The 19,186-nt window shown below is 38.6% G+C and overlaps 1 protein-coding gene across 3 annotated transcripts; it reads right to left on the reverse strand.

The window, feature by feature from the left end:
• Nucleotides 1–8,165: 8,165 nt before the first annotated feature.
• Nucleotides 8,166–18,792, reverse strand: LOC122668045 (protein LNK1). Of its 3 annotated transcripts, none has more exons than XM_043864579.1 (8): nucleotides 18,673–18,792; nucleotides 18,330–18,518; nucleotides 12,977–13,560; nucleotides 12,216–12,579; nucleotides 10,836–11,561; nucleotides 9,976–10,124; nucleotides 8,640–8,775; nucleotides 8,166–8,480 (listed from the first exon to the last, which is right to left on the reverse strand). In XM_043864579.1, exons 2-8 carry the CDS (start codon nucleotides 18,351–18,353, stop codon nucleotides 8,379–8,381), a joined length of 2,085 nt encoding a protein of 694 aa, XP_043720514.1. In that variant the 5' UTR covers nucleotides 18,354–18,518; nucleotides 18,673–18,792; the 3' UTR covers nucleotides 8,166–8,378. The 3 variants fall into 3 exon arrangements, with proteins under 3 accessions (XP_043720514.1, XP_043720515.1, XP_043720513.1); XM_043864580.1 differs by having other exon boundaries at nucleotides 18,330–18,521; XM_043864578.1 differs by having other exon boundaries at nucleotides 18,330–18,739.
• Nucleotides 18,793–19,186: the final 394 nt, after the last annotated feature.

Below are 19,186 nucleotides of genomic sequence, written 5' to 3' on the forward strand. Positions count from 1 at the left end.
TAAAGGTAAATATTTATTCTCACTAGGATTAGTTTCTACATCTTTTTTTTTGGGGGGGGAGGGGGGTGGAGGGAGTTGGTGTAGTGCAAGGAAACACTTATCCAACATCTTTAACCGACCGATTGAATAACTTGCTGTATACTAATTAGGTGATCATTGTATGGGTGATCAAATTAGGTGATGAAGTCTTCTTTGCAATAGAGCTGAGTAACGGGTTCCCTTGCCAATACTGCATACGGTAAGGGTATGGGTACTGACTCCCTCTCGGTGGAAGCGGGTAATGGCCCTTACCTTACTATATGTGTTGACAACTATAAATGAACAAATAGTACCTATGGTGTGGAATCAGCTTGATATATGCAAAACAAATGTGCTATTTCCTCTGCTTGAAGCCTGCAACTCACAAAGAAAGTATAGAAAATTTGCAGGGGAAGACAACTACCGCTGAAGAGGAAAACAATGGGACAAGTGACTGCCTAACTTAAGGAGCTCTTTAATGCATATAAGCTAGAACATTCAATGATGAAATGTGATATCCAAATTCAATCACTATCACAGTCAATAGGGCCTAAGTCATGTTTTTTACATTCTAAATTTGTGTAGCATTGATCCAAATTAAGACCAAAATTTGTGAGCCAGGAAATGACAATTTAGCATGACCAAGTGAATCCATGAACCTGCAATCAGGTACACTTCTTTTCCCCATGGGGCAGCGTAGTCGTTTCCTGTGTTAGGTGTAGGAGTCATGTGGGCCACACAATCAGGTACACTTCTTTTCCCCAAAAAGGAATTATGGCTACAGCTAACTAGAGGAGGGGGGTGAATATTCACGTACGTGTGCATTTACGACTCACAGCCGTTCAGATGGAATATTCCCACAGATTGGATTCCATCTCAACGGCTGTGTGAGCCGTTTACGTAACATTCCTTGTCCTCTAACTAGAGCAAGTTCGGAGATTGACAAAAATTAAGGGAAACTACGTGATTAGACAGTTTTGGGTTTCATTTTACTAATTTATCCTACTAATGTTTATTTCAACATAATTAGTCAAAACAAGTTTTGGTATTACGAGAATACCCAAAATAGTGTGTCGTACGTACCCATGCCTTCGTATGATCGTATCTTCAGATCCTCTATTGCCGAGCTGCTTGGCAGGACTGTGCTGTTCAGACTGTTAAGAAAATAATGCCTAGAATGGTGATTTGTAGAAGAAAAACGAAAATAGAGAGAGCACACACAACGCACAATACAGAGATTTACATGGTTCACCTCCAAGATGGAAGCTACGTCCACGGCAGAGCAGTAGAACATGTTTCGCTATTTTCTTTGAAAATGTTACAAACCCTCATAACCCTGTTTCAAAGAGATAAGAATAACATATAAGAAAACCCTAACCTTGGAAAGTACACAAATGCTCCTAGCCCAAAAATTGTTGAAAAACTTGAGCCGGACCAAAACATAACACATGGCTCAAAAGTACTCATTTCGAAGATCTCGACGAGCCCAACACAATTCTATGCCTTTGGCCCAGAGCCTCGCCATTTTTTGGCATTCTGAGGTTGTTTCGAGGCCGAAACGGCCCTCCGAAGGTCTCAACCGCATTTTCTGGATCAAATCAAGCTTCACCAGTAACACAGACATGGTGAGGCGTGCAATGATCACCTTACCCCTACTCGGACAAGGTACTTGGGCAGGGGTAAGATAGTCATTACACGCCTTGCCGTGTCTAGGCAGCACGGTCTTGCCGGGCAGCTCGGCAGTAGAGGATCCAAATTGTCGTATCTTTCATGGATCGCATTATGGTACTTGCATTACTATACTGTTGGCTGTATCTCCGACAGGTTCTCCGACGACTAGTCCATCAGCAGCAGCAGCCGGCCAGCAGCCCTATCAAAGCCAAAGTTGCTCACTTAATCTCCACCTCCTCCTCCGGCAGCCACGCTAAAAGCCTCTCCGATTCCGACGTTACCGCTTGTTGCCCCTCAAGCTATAGGACCTACTCAATCATTACCAGTAATCTCTCCTCATCCTATTCCCTTTCCTTTGCCAACACCACCCTTACCCGTATGTGTTTCAGGGATCAGATCTGGATCGGTGGGGTTGGCCTCTTTAGTCGATACATGAGTTTGTAGAAAACGAGATAGGAAGTTCATGTTTCATTGATTTTTTTTGACAAATCGAAAGCAGAATTTGAGTTCGAACACAAATCATGAGTATGTATTTGTTTTGACCGGTTTCACAAGGAAAGCTGGGTTTTTTCCTATTCTCCTGTTGACTCATTCTCCGGCAAATCTCTACCCGACGACATCTTCAATCCAAAAACATGCTTTTCATGTTTACTATATTGTTCTCAGTTTTCCGGCATTGATTCTTCTTAACCGAAGGATTTCACCATGAGATTTACTGATTTCATGCTTCTTTGTGTTAATGGACTTTCTTGAGTTAGAGTATCTTCACCGAGGATCCATTATAGGTATAGGGTTTCAGATTTCATAGTTTTTAAGATTCAAGGTTTCATAGTTAAAGATTTAAAATGTTTTTTTTTTTTTTTTTGGATTTTGTTTCCAGTGACTTCCCTGTTCTCTGTAATTTCAGACGTCTACTTCATCCTCTATAATTCCAGGTGACTACTTTATCCTCAGCAATCACCAATGACTTCACCAATCTCTGCATCTTCCTTCTTTGGAAATATGGAATGGGTAGACTTGAATGAGATAAAATCAACATCTGAGTTGTAACTTGGAAATGACTTTTGTAAATACAAAGAATTGGTTGAACGGTTAAGTGGTTTGGTTCTTTTCGTAATATTAATACTTGTTTTGATTTTTGATTGATTTTATGGAAGTAAACATTAGTTGGATAATTTTGTAAATTACAACCAAGAATTGACAAATCATGTAATTTGCCCAAAAATTAATAATGGTGACAGATAGAAGACCAGGAAGTATTTCTATGTTCTAGCCACCATATTTTGTTGGAGTTCCTCCCCCATACCTTAAAAAGACTAACTCTATTTCACCCTTCATGAACACCAACAGTAAAATTGAGGAAGTAAGGAACAGATTTTGGCATTGGTTGAATTGCCTACACTAAAGGCTGCAAGGGAAATTAAGAGTGGTTGCAATCGAAATAAGATAACAAGAAGGAAAGTGGAATTAAATTAAAACAGTTTTATAAGGGAAAGATGACACTATATAGTCACATGCGGTGCGCGGCTTTTACGTCCAGACCATAGTTAACACAGTACGGGTTTTAAACGTGTATATTTCAATTCTCAATTCATACACTATGATGTCCAAAGTCTTGTTGAGCAATTTGGCTTGGCTATGGTGTTACTCATTGTTGTTAACGCAATCAATACACTCATGGAGTGATGCATGTTTAGTTGGAGTTGGGAATCATCGTTTTAAAATCTCTTCTCAGTGGATGCATCGGTTTGTAGCTATATTTCAAGGTCTGTGCATTGACCTTGAGTTGAAGGTTATATCATGAGAAATATAACCCTTTGAATCATCTTTATGTCGGCGAAAAAATCAGATCGATCAAGTTCAAGAAAAAGACATGTTCAATTAAGCGAGTCGGACAACAATAAGTACTACATAAAAAGCGCTAAAAAAAAGAGAACGCGTTTTAAACAGGAAAGCTTGTTGTTAGCCATTTTTCGTGTATGTTTGGAAAACAAACAACAAAACAAGTTTAAAACGATTATAAACCATGAATGGGTTTAAGACAGGAAATTCCACCTTTCCACAGGAGCATGGTGGTCATGTCGCATGCCCTGTGTCTGGGTGCAAAGGTACCGCTCCGCAACTTGATTTTGTAATTCTCATCCTTTAATATTAACCAAGGATGTTACTTTAATATTAAGCAAGGATGTTACAAATAGAGTACTTTATCTTTCCCTCGATGCTTCTACCCAAAAAAAAATTTCCTCGGCACAACTGATTCACTTTCTTTAACCACCCCCCACCCCAAAAAAAAAATTTAGGGAAAATATCATGTACCTCCCCTGAGGTATGACTTATGTACACTTTCACCTATAAAGTTTGGAAATTTTCATGTACCTCCCCTGCTTTTCAAACTAAATAACAAAAACACCCACTCCATTAATTGTAGGCATTAAACATTAGAATTTTGATTTAAATGACCAAATTGCCCTCATCTTCTTCCCCAAATTGTTTAGGATTTGAAACCCTTCAATCCTAAACGTGAAATAAGGAACCAGAAAGGAAAACAGGGGAAAATCCCCTTTGATCGTTGCTTATCGGCGCCAGCCACGGCCATGGTGCCTCACCACCCATCTCACAGATCTCTCCGACTTCCCCAAATTTTCTAGCAACCTGTTCGCTCCATCTCCCAAACCCTCACCGTTTTTCAATTCGCGAGCTTGGGCCTTCGACAGAGGTTGAAATCGAGGAATGAAAGAAGAGGAGAAGGGTTTCAGGCGGACAAAATTAGGGTTTTGGAGAGTGAAGCCAACTGTGAGTTTCGGATTTTCAATTTTGTAAGAAAACGATCTGTGGTTTGTCCATCACACAATTCGTCGTCCATGACCATACGACGACTGAAGTGAAGACAAGCAGAGAGAAGGAGAGCGAAGCTCAATTTGAACTTTGAAATTTGGGGAACTAGAGAAGGATCGTACGCTTCGTTCTTATTTGTTTCCTTTCACTGGTTCTCTGAGCTCTAAAATTTTTGATTTGTGTTCTTTCCGAGTTTCCGTAAAGCTGATTCCCTTTTCAGTTTTCAGGTTTGGGCCGTCTTGCAGGCTAAGCATCAGGTATACTTTTTACTCCATTCTTTTCTGCAGTTTCTCTTCTACAATTGTGTTTTCTTGAAAGATACTCATGGTTCGATATTTGCATGCGCATCTAGAACCCTAACTCTTTCCTTAAGCGATAACGGCGACTTAAGATTCTTACCAGCCTCGTCTACTCTTAGGACTAAGGAGAGATCTGCAAATCTGCAGGTGCTGCATATTTGTATTTTCAATTAAGGTTTGTGGATTTCGTTTTATCTTTGGACAAAATCCTAGTGAAATGCTACCTGAGATCAACACTGTTTGGCGGCCGGCCCTCTGGTTTCATGTTTTGGAGAAACGATTTGGGGAAGAAGATGAGGGCAATTTGGTCATTTAAATCAAAAGTCTAACGTTTAACGTCTACAATTGACGAAGTGGGTGTTTTTGTTACTTAGTTTGAAAAGCAAGGGAGGTACGTGGAATTTCCCAAAACTCACTGGTGAAAGTGTACATAAGTCATACTTCAGGGGAGGTACGTGATATTTTCCCAAAAATGTATTCACTTTTGACATAAGGGCCATGACGTAATTTCACATGAAGAGAATTAACCACACATATGCTTAGTGCTTTCAACTGCTTTGGCTTCTTCTTGCTCAGCTCCGGTGCAGGTACCTCCTCCGCAAATGGTGCTGACATGAGCGCCGATGGGGAAGTAGGGAACCACTACTGGAGAAGACGCAGGAGAGTTCACCGGCGCCAGCACCAGGGGAGGCAATGTAGTAGGCGTATAACTCACTGGAATTGGAGCTGGTAGAGCTATTACTATTTATTACCGGTGGTGGAAAAGCAAGTGTAGCAATTAGAGCTAGAACCATAGGTGTGGGTCGAGCTTATTTGGTAGGTAGCTTGAGCTGAAAGAGATGAAACTGCTGTTGGTGAGGCCACTATCTGTGTTGCCACTAGGCTGGGTTTTGGGCGTGGAAGGCATTGCTGCAGCGGCAGGTGGTGATGAACTGGTATATCCGGAGTGGTATGTGGTGCCGGTGTGTTAGTGGTCCGGGTGCTGTGATCGAGACTTCACCACCGACCCCAGCCACCTGCCACCAGAATATGGATGAAGGAAGATAAGACTCAAGATCTCAAATTCCCAGAAGATCGCAGTCTGGATAAGCATTAATTGCCGTTTCAATTTACTATATCAACATGATTTTACTTTTGATCTTCCTTGCAGCTTTCATTGATGTAGTGGTTTTCTCCCTCTTTCAAAATGAATCTTCAATTAACAAACTAAAGTGGTCCAAGGAAAGACAGGCTAATCTAGAGAGGGGTCCAAAGAAAGGAATGGTTTGAGGTTTAGAGCAGAGAGTTAATTAAAATTAACAAAATCTATCCATCTCAACCAGAAGAAAAAGGGTAAAAGAGAATCATAATAATAAAAAAAAAAAACATCAAACTTTACATTCAAAACAGTGAGTTTAACAAGAAGAATTTTACGGACAAAAACTGCCAGTTCCATTAACAGTACAATAGACAAAGTTCAGCATCACTTATCTAACTGAATTCAACTAGTTGACATCCTCAGCAGACATCAATGCATGTTACGACCGAGACTATAGACAGAAGCCAGTTGAGTAAACTAGACCCAGGCAGAGACTTAAAACCTGACACTTGATTGCTAATATCAACAAAAATTCATTTAGTCCCAACTCCCAAGAGGTCTTCAATCCAAGAGATCTCTACATCTTGAATGAGTTCCTTTGCCATCAGTTGAATTGCAAATCCTATGAAACAGTAACAAAATCAGAAGAGGGGAAACTGAGAGAATAAGAGAAATAGGAAACGAGGGGTTACCAGAGGTATGCCAACCCCACTCCCAATTATCTCCTTGAGTTACTTAATTAAACAGTGAAGAAACGACCCAAAAAAAAAAAAAAAACCTATACATGAACAAATTTTCCAATTATACTATTTTGTTCCTACCAGAAGATTGGAAAGAAGGGAAGGGAAGGGAAGGGAAGGGAAATTAAACTAAAATTAAAATATAAAATGGATACAATTTTAATCAGTACTTATAATGTGATTGTTTAACTAAAAAACTTCCTAAATCTAGCTTCACTTTTCAAAGTGTACTTAAATTTGAATAGGAAAACAAAGCATCCGCTCAAAAAGTTTAATTAGCATATGCGGTAAGATTTTGGAGTAGTGACACAAGCATGATTATTGAAGTTTCTATTTTTAAATTTCCTTTACTTGTAACTAGGTGGAGCCTACATGCAGTAAATATCCTCATTAAAGATTCTAAACAAATACAATAATGCAGATAAACCGAGAAAGAATTTAAGCCACTAATCTTCATAAACTGCTCTACTATATAACTGCGTTCTTGACAGCACTCATCACAACAACTAAAATGCATATACTCCACCACATAATCACTGCAGTAAAAATACAAATAGTGGCTAACAATCTAACATTATCTGTTGTCCTGAAGTATCTCCATACAAGAGGTGGCTCAATAAAGGTAGCAGAAATATTCAGAATAATGCAAGATAGGAAGAATAGTGTTTCTTTCCTAACGTGCACCTTAGCTCATGCATGGGCGGGATCTCAGCCGTGCAGTGGGATAATGGCACATTGAGCTAGCATTTCCCTAGAAACATACTACAAGTACCACAGCATAAATTGGAAGGAGAAGAATGCCCATGCAACGCCCATCAATGAGGATTTTAAGCAAAATTATGCCCCATATCAATTGATGGGACTAGGTAACACAAACACCTTTAATCAATTGATGCAGACAAAAATCGTGGAATTGAGCCAGGTTGACATGGCAAATGAAAATAACTATTCAAGAAGATATTATGGTTCTTGCAACTTTCCAAGCCTGGAAAATCGACTACTTGAGGGCCATGTCCTCATTAGGCTTAGCAGAGCTTCACGTTTTAAGTAATATTATCCTTGCCTCATACAGCAATTTGATCTTTGGTACCCCCACCCCCAATCAAAAAAAAAAGAAGAAGAAAGAAGATGAAAAAGGGCCAAGAGATTCCTGCTTTTCTGGATATCTTTTCGAAATAAAAAATCTAAAACTTCAATTCAGGTGTTAATCTGGACATATTTGATACATGATGGTGGTGAGGAAGACTTGATGTGAAAGAATCACTGAGTATGTGACCAACCTGCCACCCTATCCAATGGGTATTATGGATCAGCAACCCATCGCCATCCCTCTTCCTGGCCAAGGACAGGAAGTTTCTGTGGGAAAGGGACCTAGAGATTGTTCAAAAGGTCACAGTAGATGTGGACTAAGAAAATTAAAAGCATAAATAATGCCAACTCATAGCCATTTTTTCTCCTATTCTTTTAGTCGGAAATGGATAATATATTACAAGAGATGTAGTTAACATAGCAGAACAGGTGAAAAGATAAATAGCTTAAACATGTGAATGGTTAAATTAAAGCACAAACTAAGATGGGCTTTAAAGCTATATGACATAAGATGACATTCCCAGAAGATGGCATCGAACCTGGCATGCTTGCTGGTTCCTCTCCATAATATTATTTATATACAAAACCCAGCAATGCACAATACAAGGAAGTGTCCTTTGAGCTGCAGCTGAAGCTCACAACCTCTCCCTACAGATCAGTATGCAGCTCTGTCTCTGCACCACATGCAATTTCTTCAGATGACACCAGTTCCTCTGTCATCGTAGGTTGAATTGAAATAGACCCCTGAAGCTGTTCATTAAGTTCCATGCCAAATGCTTAGCCAGATGAATGAATGAAACAAAAGAGTAAATATAGAACTCAGAAGTTGGTGCTTAGCCAAATGCAAGTATTAACAAAAGAGTAAAATACAGAACTCAGAAGTTAGGGCCTGGCGTTTGAGATTCATACCATAGCATGTGACTCTTGGGACAATACGCCATTAATTTCCCTTGTAGAAACTTCTGAGGGCCTGTGGAAAAGTAAATGCGCCATCGACCGATCTATAGGATTCGTATCAGTTTCTATATCCACAAATCGTGTGCAACTGCACAAAAAATAACAGAATTAAAATAAACACAGAGAAGTTCTGAAAGTAAAAATAATAATAATATTTTATTAACTGAGATAGATATTACTTAAATTATAAGAAGTAGGAATGTGCAAAGAATATTGTGTAACTAAACCAGGAACTGAAACCAACACCTGCGAATACAAGAAGAAAAGAGAAGGGAAGAAAGGAACCATATGGAGGAAACAGGCTCACGGTTAGACTGAGTCTTCTAACCATGAGCAATCATCTTTACTCGTAATAAAAAAGATAACCACAATTACAATAAAGGACAGACCTTATGTGTAATGACACATAGGTCCTGTAGAACGAAACTACAGGACAAGAATACCCCAGTGGTACATATAAAGAACTTTAACATTCCCCCCTCAAGCTGGAGCATAAACATCACCAGGGCTTGAAACATCCACCAAGGAACGCAGGATGAAACAAAGCTTTAGTGAACATATCACCTGACTGACTCCCGGAATGAGCAAACAAAGTAGAAATCAGTTTCCTCGTTACTAAATCCCGCATAACATGACAATCAACTTCAATAAGTTTGGTCCTCCCATGCAAAACTAGCTTACTAGCAATGTAGATGGCAGCATGATTATCACAAAACATGTCTATAGATTTACTAACCGGAAGCCCAAGCTCCTGAAGAAGTGATCTCAACCATATTAACCCAGTCACAGTATAAGCCATAGCTTTATACTCAACCTCAGGTCTATAAATGAAGCCCTTCCTTAGAGCACCTTAAGATACCTCAAAACCCTCAGGCTGCCTTCCAGTGAGCCCTCTTTGGTAAGTTTCAATAAACTGGCTTATGACTCCGACAATAAATAATATGTCTAACCTTGTAATAGCAAAATAAATAAGTTAACCAACTAATCTCTTATATGCAAGCATATGCGTATAATACATTTTTCCAACTGGGGCTTGCCGCACAGCTCTCTTTGGGGTCGGGGTGCGGGGGAAGAAGGATCATATGGTATAGTAAGGCTGTTTTCTGTTGGGATGTCATCATACCAATGCTAAAATTAGCATAAAATGATCATGTGAGAAATGCAATTGATACCTTCAATGCAGAAAAAGTATTATGCACCAAAAGAGAAAATAAGAGCATCTTTTAGAGAGTCAATTACTCATATAATGAAAAAGTATGTAAAGAAAGCATCATGTAAGTGGCCATACTTATCTGCTTCTTCAGTCTTCAATACTCCAGTTTTAACACTGCAGTTTCTGCCGCAACCGTTTAAACTTCCAATATTATGTCTTTGTTCAGCACTCCTAGCCAAGCGGTAGAGACTATCTCTTATGCACAGCTTCGTCCTAACATCCAGCTGAATTTAAGTGCAGCTCAGTCAGTAACAAATTATATATATTTTTTTTTGAAAGAAGGAATAAAGGTGAAACCACTAAGCGTTTATTTTCACTGCATCCGCACACCATGATCATTTTGTCCTGCATTTACTAATTTCTAATTCTATACTCACCCGTCACTACCATCTTTTCTAAAGTCACCATGATTTCTTTTCTCCCTGATATACAAAAGCACATGCAGTCATTGAAAACATTGAATAGAGCATACTGGCCCATCTAGCTGCTCTATGTGGAGTACGGAAATCATAAAATTTAGAATTGACAGCAGTTGCACTTATACAGGAAAGTTCTTGTCCTCCCACTGCAACAACCCCCATAGGACTATTACCAACTGTAACATATGTACTTCCTTGCATATGATAACCTTTGCATGACCATGTTAATTTGACCAAAACAGTAGAGTTTGAATAAAGATGACTGTTATGACCCTAAGAGGATTAGACCCAATCCATGTTATACACATGATCACGGAGTGGTGTATAAGATTTATGAACAGTGTGTTTTGGGACATGCTCATACCACTTGAGATAAGCAAAAAAAAATACACACAGAAATGCATGCATGCTTGCCACATTTACAGACACAGAAAACGCATGCTTACCCACACATTCAAGCATGAAAATGATGAACCCTTAAGATGAAACAATATAACTGGCAGGAAATGATTATACCTGTTCCATGATGTATTGAAGCTGCCCAAAACTAGTTTTTTCCAGTGATACTACATCTGAAAGTGCAGAGCTCATGCAAGAGCTTTGCTGTTCAGTTGAAGAATCCTCTGCTGGAAGTTCAATGCCTTTTCCTTCAAATTCACTATGAGCTCCAACTTCATCTCGAATTTGAGCTGCGTGTTTCTGGTTGGAAACTTGATTTGTACATGCAGCCCTCATCCCTAAGTCCTCCTGTTGAGAATCACCAGTTAATTTGGCATGTAGCTGCTGCTGTTGAAAAGGTTTTCTCACTCTTTTCTCTGATTTCATAGCTGAAGCTTTGAGTGAAGAATCAGGAGACTGTTCCATGGGCTGAGCATGATTCGATGCAATAGAAGAAGATTTTGAAGAAACAGAAGGATGACGATTGTTTTCTGTCTTGATACTGGATGTTGGTGTAACAGGAACTTGATGAGAAGGATTTTTATGCTTTAGTTGCACATAAGGCAATTGTATGTGCGAGTAACTTGAGAAATTACGTCCTAAGTTTTGCTGTTGTTGTGGAATGTCTAGAGCAGAAAAAGCATGCAGGGATGAGGGCATAGAAGGGGGAAGCTTCGAATTTGCAAATTGTTGAAAAGAACCAAGACCATGGGAAGGACCATCACTATTGAATTCTGAGGATTGAGTTTTTCCTTTTCCTTCAGATTGATTGTGGTGCTTCAACTGCTGATTATGCAAATTGATCTGTCACAAGACAATGAGAATTTAATTTTGAAGAAGTGGAAGGTAAGAAGATATTGGGATGCAATACTAAAAAATAAAAGGTAGTAGAATTGATTTCCAAATAACTATCTCATTGATGATCTTCAAAAATCACATATATCAAGTTGGGGAAGGTGGATTTTGCCCGCTTGGTAGAGAATACTAAATGCCTCAGCTTCTGAAGCAAGGGCTGACATTACTTCCATATAGAGTGGTCAAAGTGACAAAAGTATTGAAAAGATGGAGCTAAAAGAGCATGACTCCCTTGTAAACAAATAGTTAATATCTGAATTCAAGAGGTTCTGATTCTTTACTTAAAGCTATTGCAAGTTTATTACCCAATAAAACTCATGAAGTTGAATTATAGAGTGCATCAAAATCATGAAAATTAACATAACAGCTTCATGACATACCATCATTGCACTTCCATTATTAGTACGGGAAACAGATGGTATTTTCGCCAGAACCTCTCCAATGATCACATTTCCCTACAAGAAAATTGAAAGGATTTCCTGGTTTCAAGTACAATTCAAGGTAAACAGAAAAGAGAATGAAAAATTAAAGATAACCAAATCAAGGAACAAAATCACTGGGAAAACTTAATTGAACCATGATATTGCGTGGAATTCTACTCGCCTGTTCAATGGACGAAGATTGCCATCTATTTTGAACATTTGCATCAGACCAACCAACATATGCTGTGTGACCCAAAGTAGCAGGTTCACCACCATCTAGTACCCGAGAATCGATCTTATAGTCATTGGGGGCACTATTTTCTTCTGAATCATTGATCAAAGGAGTTATAGTGTCAACCCTAAATCTATTATCGGACTCATGATGTTTTGATATACTTCTCAATTCATTTGAATCCGATGAAGAAGATTTAAGGCCTGATTTCAAGGCATCTTCAGAACCATCAATGGCATGAGAGGAAGAAGAAAAACATGAAAATTCATCGTCATGACTGGTATTCCCCTGTCCGAATGTGGAATCGCAGCTTCTACAAAATCAAGTAAAGAACATATAAAAGGCCTACATATTAGAAAGGAAAACTTTTCCGGAAAAGTCCATGATGTTAAGAAAAAATAAAATTATATCATCGTCATCATTTTTGTTATAATAATAATAATATTTAGGGCCACATAGAGCCATGGCCATGAAGGAAAGATCAATCCTTATTATAATTTTATCATTGGCATAAAGACAATTACTACTACAATTACCATTATTGGGACCGCCCGGGGGGGGGGGTAATTAAATATCAGGTGATACATGAGATAAGCATGTTTTTAACATGATCAGTAACTCAAAATTTTAAAGAGGAACTGAATCTAAAAATGAAATCTTGGCAAATTGAATCAAGCTTAATAAACATAAGAAATATGTTCGATGAATACCTAAACATTTTGTAAACATCCTCAAAATTGCCAATATCTGGCCACCCAAAATACAGAAGATCACTGTTCTCTTTGTCCTCATGTTCATTTGCAAAAAACTCAAGGTCACTGCCTGTTGAAGAAATATCACCAAGTGGAAAGTGGCACAAGCTGCTGCCTACTGCAGCACTTCTATAACCAAGAATCGGATCATCTGTGCAAAACTCATTGCTAGTAGAATCTATGTGGTTACTATTGAAGCAGTAACCAGGTAGCTTAGTATCAACAGCAGTTAAACCTGGCATTCCCTTAATGGAGTCAGGATCACATGAGGCTGGAAAAACTCCATCAGTAGTACAAGACCATGAACCATTTTCAAGCATTGGAGCCTTCTGATCCTTCACAGTTGCAAAACTTGTTTCATCTTTCCTATGGAGGGCATCTTTGGCAGCGTATTGGCTATTTGAATTGCTTGTAAATGGATATGATACTTCACATCGTGGCCTCTTATGGCAATCAACTTGACCTGTTACTTCTTCACCACCAGGATGAGGTACTATATGATCATCATTCTCACTAAACTCATCCCAAACAATGCCTTCAAGCTGTAAAACCAATTAGCTATTAAATTACGGTATTACATGAAAACATAAAACACTCAAAATACTCTAAAATAAATAATTGGATCAAGGCGAAAGACTCATATGCATAATTTCAGAAAAGCTCTCGTCGTCAGAGTGAATGCTTAAGAACGAATCAATCAATGTAAATACCACAGAAGCAATTCAAATCAACAGAAAATGATTAGGGAAGAGAGAAAACTAAGTAAAAATAACCACATGCTGTACTAGTGCATCACAAAATGCTAAGGTGTTGACCACCTAGTACCAAATCCACTTTCAAGTAGAACTCAAAGATTATTAGATGATTTACTACAACAGCTTTGTATAAGGAAATCGGGTATAAAGATGGGGGACAACATTGGTGTGTAAGATTAACAAGTTTCCTCAATTAAAGACATGGTTCATGGTTGACATGGTTGGGGAACACCATTTAACTCTCTACAACATCAATAGAAAGTCAAAACATATTATTCTCTTAGGGCAAAGTGTGTCACATCAACTAATTTTGAAACATTTCTGCACCCAAATAAGCTTATTTGACATGAGATTAATCACACAGACTTTCAATTTCAAAACTTACAGGTTCAGAGCTAGAATTCATTAAACCTTGTACGAGCAAGTTCAATCCTCGATTTTCACCAAAATAAAGATATCCATGGCTAGCCTTCATTCACTCAATCTTAGCCTTGAAAGACTTATCTCACTCTAGATATGCAGGCAGTCCATGCATGCTAGTCCATTACTACCTGGAAGTAGCCACATTTGTATTTGTCCTTACAAAGGATCTGAGTATTAAGCTTTATTTCATCCTCTTAACAAAATTGTTATTTCTCCTCGTAAAACTCTTCATGCTTCATACTCTGGTGTAAGAATGAACTGATATACTTATCCCTTGCCCTTGACCCTGATCACACATTGATTCTCCTTACTTTCAATGTTCAAGTGAAGTTATTTATAACTGTCAATCGATATTCAATAACATTAGGAGGAGGAGAAACCTTAACGCAAATCAATCAGAGGATCTGCTGCTGGTGGGTGTTCTTTTAAGATAGAAGGAAAGAGACTGCTAGCAATGGAGCCACAAGGATAAGGAAAAAAGGGAGTCGCAAGGAAGAGAGGAAGGAAGGAGTCATGGGGAAGAGAGAGAGGCAACAACTTCAATATTAAATAAATCAAACTAATTTTCCATTCCAAAATTTCATACATTCGTGTAGGATTTCAACCCTATTTATAAAGACCAAATAAACTACTTTCAGCACTCCTAAGCCAAAACTAACAACTATCCCTAAAGTTACCAAAACAAAAACTAACATAAACTGATCAAATACTTGCTATAGAAGACTCCAAATTACATAAAATACTGACAATAAGACATAAAATATTTAAACTAAAAAGGGCTCTTTCTAGACTAAACTAACTCAATTAACAGCACATGATACCCATACAATCTTATCTATATATTAAGTCCCATATAAAAAATTAAGACCCCAAATATGGGCTCATAAAGACGCCCATTATATCAATAAACCCAAAAATATGAAGTCCAAGGTCGTCTATACAACCCAACCAGGGGCCAAAATAAAGTCTTCTGAGGCCCGATTGGCCCAATTAGACAATTTTTACTGCATTAGTTCTCCTTTATTTGAAAAAACTCATCCTCGAGTTTTATAGAACGGGAGGATCATCACCACTCGATTGGCATCGCTGAACACTTGATTGATTTGATGGGTGATCCATCGCTACTCATAAAAATCAGAAACAATCCATAATCCACTCTGAACGTCCAGTATCTATAGAAGAAGAAGAAAATCAATTGTCTCAATCTCCTTAAGAACAAGACCAAGTTGTGTCTCTCCAATTGGAATCTATTCTTAGGGCTCTACATCTTCAATCGGACTATCAATCAATTACTCTTGTGGCTACACCATTGGTGTCGCTTCAACCAGATTTAAAGAGCTACCACATTGCAACCATTTCAAGACAATAGTATATAGTAGATGGGAGGATTTTAACGTAATGAGTTCCCTTCCAATCAAGGACAACCTTCTGCTCTTCCATCTGTGATTGACCAACTATGATGACACATTTGGAACAAATATATACACAACATCTAGCACCATCAAAGTAGGAAGAAACTGAAAATTCGATGAAAACATCACCATAAGAGGATCTTCTGGTGGTGGGTTATTCTTTTTAAGATTAAAGTAAAGAGACTACTACCAATGGGGTCACAAGGATAGGGAAGAAGGGAATCGCAAGGATAAGGGGAAAGAAGTTGTGGGAAAGAGTGAGGAGAGAGAAGGTGATAGAGAGAGAGGCAACAACCTCACTATTAGCTGCATCAAACTAAATTTTCATTCTAAATTACATAAATTCGTGAGGATTACAACTCTATTTATAAAGACCAAATAAACTAACGTTAGGACTCCTAAACCAAATAAACAACTATCCTTTCAAATTACCTAAGCAAAAACTAACTTAAACTAATCAAATACTTGCTACAGAAGACTCAAAACAACATAAACTGCTGACTAACAATAAGACATAAAATACTTAACTAAAAAGGACTCTTTCAAGAATCTGAGACTAAACTTACTTAGTTACTTTATAGCACATGGGATGCACACAATCTTATCTATAAACAAAATCCCATATACAGAATTTAGACCCCAACATGGGCTTATAAAAGAGGACATAACATCAATAAACCCAAAAATAAAAAGCCCGAGGTTCAAAGAACCCAACCATAGCCAAGAAAATGTTTTCTCAGGCACGATTGGACCAATTGGAAATTCTTAACTGCATCAAACCTACTCAAGTTGGATCTGAGGATGGTGGGCTCATTCCATTGTCTAATGAAGTAATCAAAAGGTATTCCGTGGACCACTTCTGAGGTAACTACCCACCTAGCTGATAAGATAGTGACCATATCTCTATCATATTTATTCAATTGTTCCTCAACCCAAAAATGGTCCATATGCCCACCAAACATACACACCGCCAAAGCAGTTCTGCTCTGTTACTGTCAATACCCCATTCTTCAATGGAGAAATATGTGGCTGTCATTGTCTCAGAGGGGAAGATTTAACAATGTCAAAGGAGGTGGCAGAATTGCCATTGAATGGCCAGAAAAAAAGCATCTCATAACTAGAACCGGAATAGGTATGGTCAATTGGAGGGACATCAACCGACAATACACAAAGACTATCACTGATGGTGATAGGGATCTATAGACCGTGACGACAACAGCACAATGATCTGGAAACATAAAAGAGAAGGTCGGGGAGAATGCTTTCAAACTAGAACTGCCTACCACCCCATCTTCAATGTTGATCAGATGAGATTGAAAGAGCCCTCCATATTGAATGAGGCGGCTGAACCTGAGATTGAGTTGGAGATCAACGACCTCATTCCTGATCGACAGCCAGTGTTAACCAAACACCCGCTAAACTAAAGAGATCCCAAAGAAGAAGGACTAAACTCTCTCTAAGCTACCTTTGACCAACAAAATTTGTATTTTTTCCAGTTGTTTTCCTAGTCAATTTAGGATTACATAGTCCATTATTTAGTGTGTTTTCAAAGTTGCAATAGCTTTTTTTAAATTGATGTATGTTTAGACAAGGAGTTTGATTAATTAAGATCCATGATAAAAGAGTACCTTAGCAAGGTTCTTTCTCCTTTTGAGATCAGCAACAAAAAAAAAAAAAAAAAATTTATTAGAGAGGGACAGATTATAGATACAACAAAATCCTGGAAGCAAGACCAACTCCACTCCCCTGAAGAGGGAAAAAAGAGAAAGACTAATCAATCCTTCTTGAAATTAGCAGAACAAGCCAACCCAACCTCTAAAAGACGACTCTAATAGAAACCTCCCAAGGAAGAAAACGAAAGAAAATAAGAATCTCCATCACCGACTTAAGGCACCTTTACACTGACTATCATTCTTCTCTTGTGTTGGGGTGGGTTCAGGTCAGGGTTAAGTTTGATAACTCTGACTGGACCCCTCTCATCATAGACCCTTTTATCCTTAATCATTATAACTGTTCAGCAGATTATATGTGATTCATAAAAATGATAAGGCCATAAACCATTTTCCGCACTTTATTATGCAACCTTTTTAATTGGTGCACGTTATCATGATTAATGGATGAATTTAGTTTTTTCTCTCTCTCTCTCCCTCTACACAAATTCAACATATGAAAAGGCAAACTGCCACTTAGGTTTTGTATGATACTAAAGAACCCCAACTGCAGATCCTGTGTTTGTTGCAAGGCAAGGCAGGACAGGACAGGACAGTAATCGATATAATGTTGGCTAGTAAGCAGTTATGGGTTTCCATTTTTCATAAGCACAATAGGTTGTAGCACGATAATAAAAAAAAAAATGCATCTTTACAGTTACTACTAACCACCTAACTAAGTTATATGTAGTGGCAGATTGGCGTTTATTTCTATTCATGGACCGACAGGCTGAGAACATGTATACGACGGCCAGGAATCAACAACAAATTAACAAACAACTACTTCACATGTAAGCTATTTTCACGGATTACTGGTTCACATGTAAGGTATTTTTGCTGAGGTAAGTGTCATAGTCGTAAAAGACGATCTTCTTCCAAATCAAGCCATCCATAAGGCACAATCAGAGCAAGAATAAAAAAGAATACTATCGCTTCAGAAGCCATTAAACCTAAAACTAAACCACAATAGATAGTGAAAATTGAAGATAGATTAAACAAATAAAATTCCTACCTCACAGGTGCTCCAGTCTAACATCACTTCGAGATCCTTTAACCAGCCCTCAATATAAACATAGCCGTTTGATCTAATCTCATATTTCTCACCGAAATAGAAGGGATGATCTTTTCCTTCAGTGTATCCAATTACAGATCTTGATTGAAACCCCTCAAGTAGCAGGAAATTCGATTAACTGAGCTACCTCTGCTTCGCCACTAAGTGCAACAGTTCCCAAATACAACTTTGAAAGCAAGATACTTATAACAGAGAATCCACAGCACGAGTTGGAGAAAAAACCAGTAACAGAGCTGAAGAGCAATCAGAGACACCCTGAAAATGAAAGCTGCAAGCCGCTTACCCTAAAATTGTCGGAGATCACTCGTAGGTTCTGGATCCTCTGGTCGTCTTGAACCGGCGAACGAGGTATTTTTTTTAATTTAATTATTTTTTAATTCTTTTAATATATTTAATATGGAGGGTCATGCCTTGGCCACGTGGCGAATGAGATAAAAAACAGTGGCAGTAGAAAGAGTAGTGGGGCGTCGTAAATCGAAATTCGTGGACGACAGAAGGAGATGAGATCCGATCAGTTCCTTAAATTTTATTGGTCCACGTCAACTTCGACTTAGCAACCGTTGCACATGTGTTAGGGGGCGCTTGTTATTTAAACCAGTGGTGGAGAGCGCGCATGGCGTCACATAGTGCCGTCCTTTGCGTTAATCAGCTTTCTTGATTTCATTTTTAAAATATTTTAAAATATGACCAAAGCTTTTCATGTACGGCCGCATCGACCTCCTCTATAGGGAGCCCAGCGGGCAGGGAGTGCCTTGGGGCATCCAACGGACACACCAGAATGCATGCGACACAGCTCA

Source organism: Telopea speciosissima, chromosome 7 (assembly GCF_018873765.1).
Source record: "Telopea speciosissima isolate NSW1024214 ecotype Mountain lineage chromosome 7, Tspe_v1, whole genome shotgun sequence".
In the NCBI taxonomy this organism is placed as follows: domain Eukaryota; kingdom Viridiplantae; phylum Streptophyta; class Magnoliopsida; order Proteales; family Proteaceae; genus Telopea; species Telopea speciosissima.

Coding starts and splice junctions, on each gene's coding strand:
- LOC122668045 (XM_043864579.1), bottom strand. CDS start 18,353: ATGTTAGACTGGAGCACCTGTGAG. Junction 11,562..12,215: donor AATCTTCGTCCATTGAACAG/GCGAGTAGAATT, acceptor GTCTTGTGACAG/ATCAATTTGCATAATCAGCA. Junction 10,125..10,835: donor TTCAATACATCATGGAACAG/GTATAATCATTT, acceptor ACTTAAATTCAG/CTGGATGTTAGGACGAAGCT.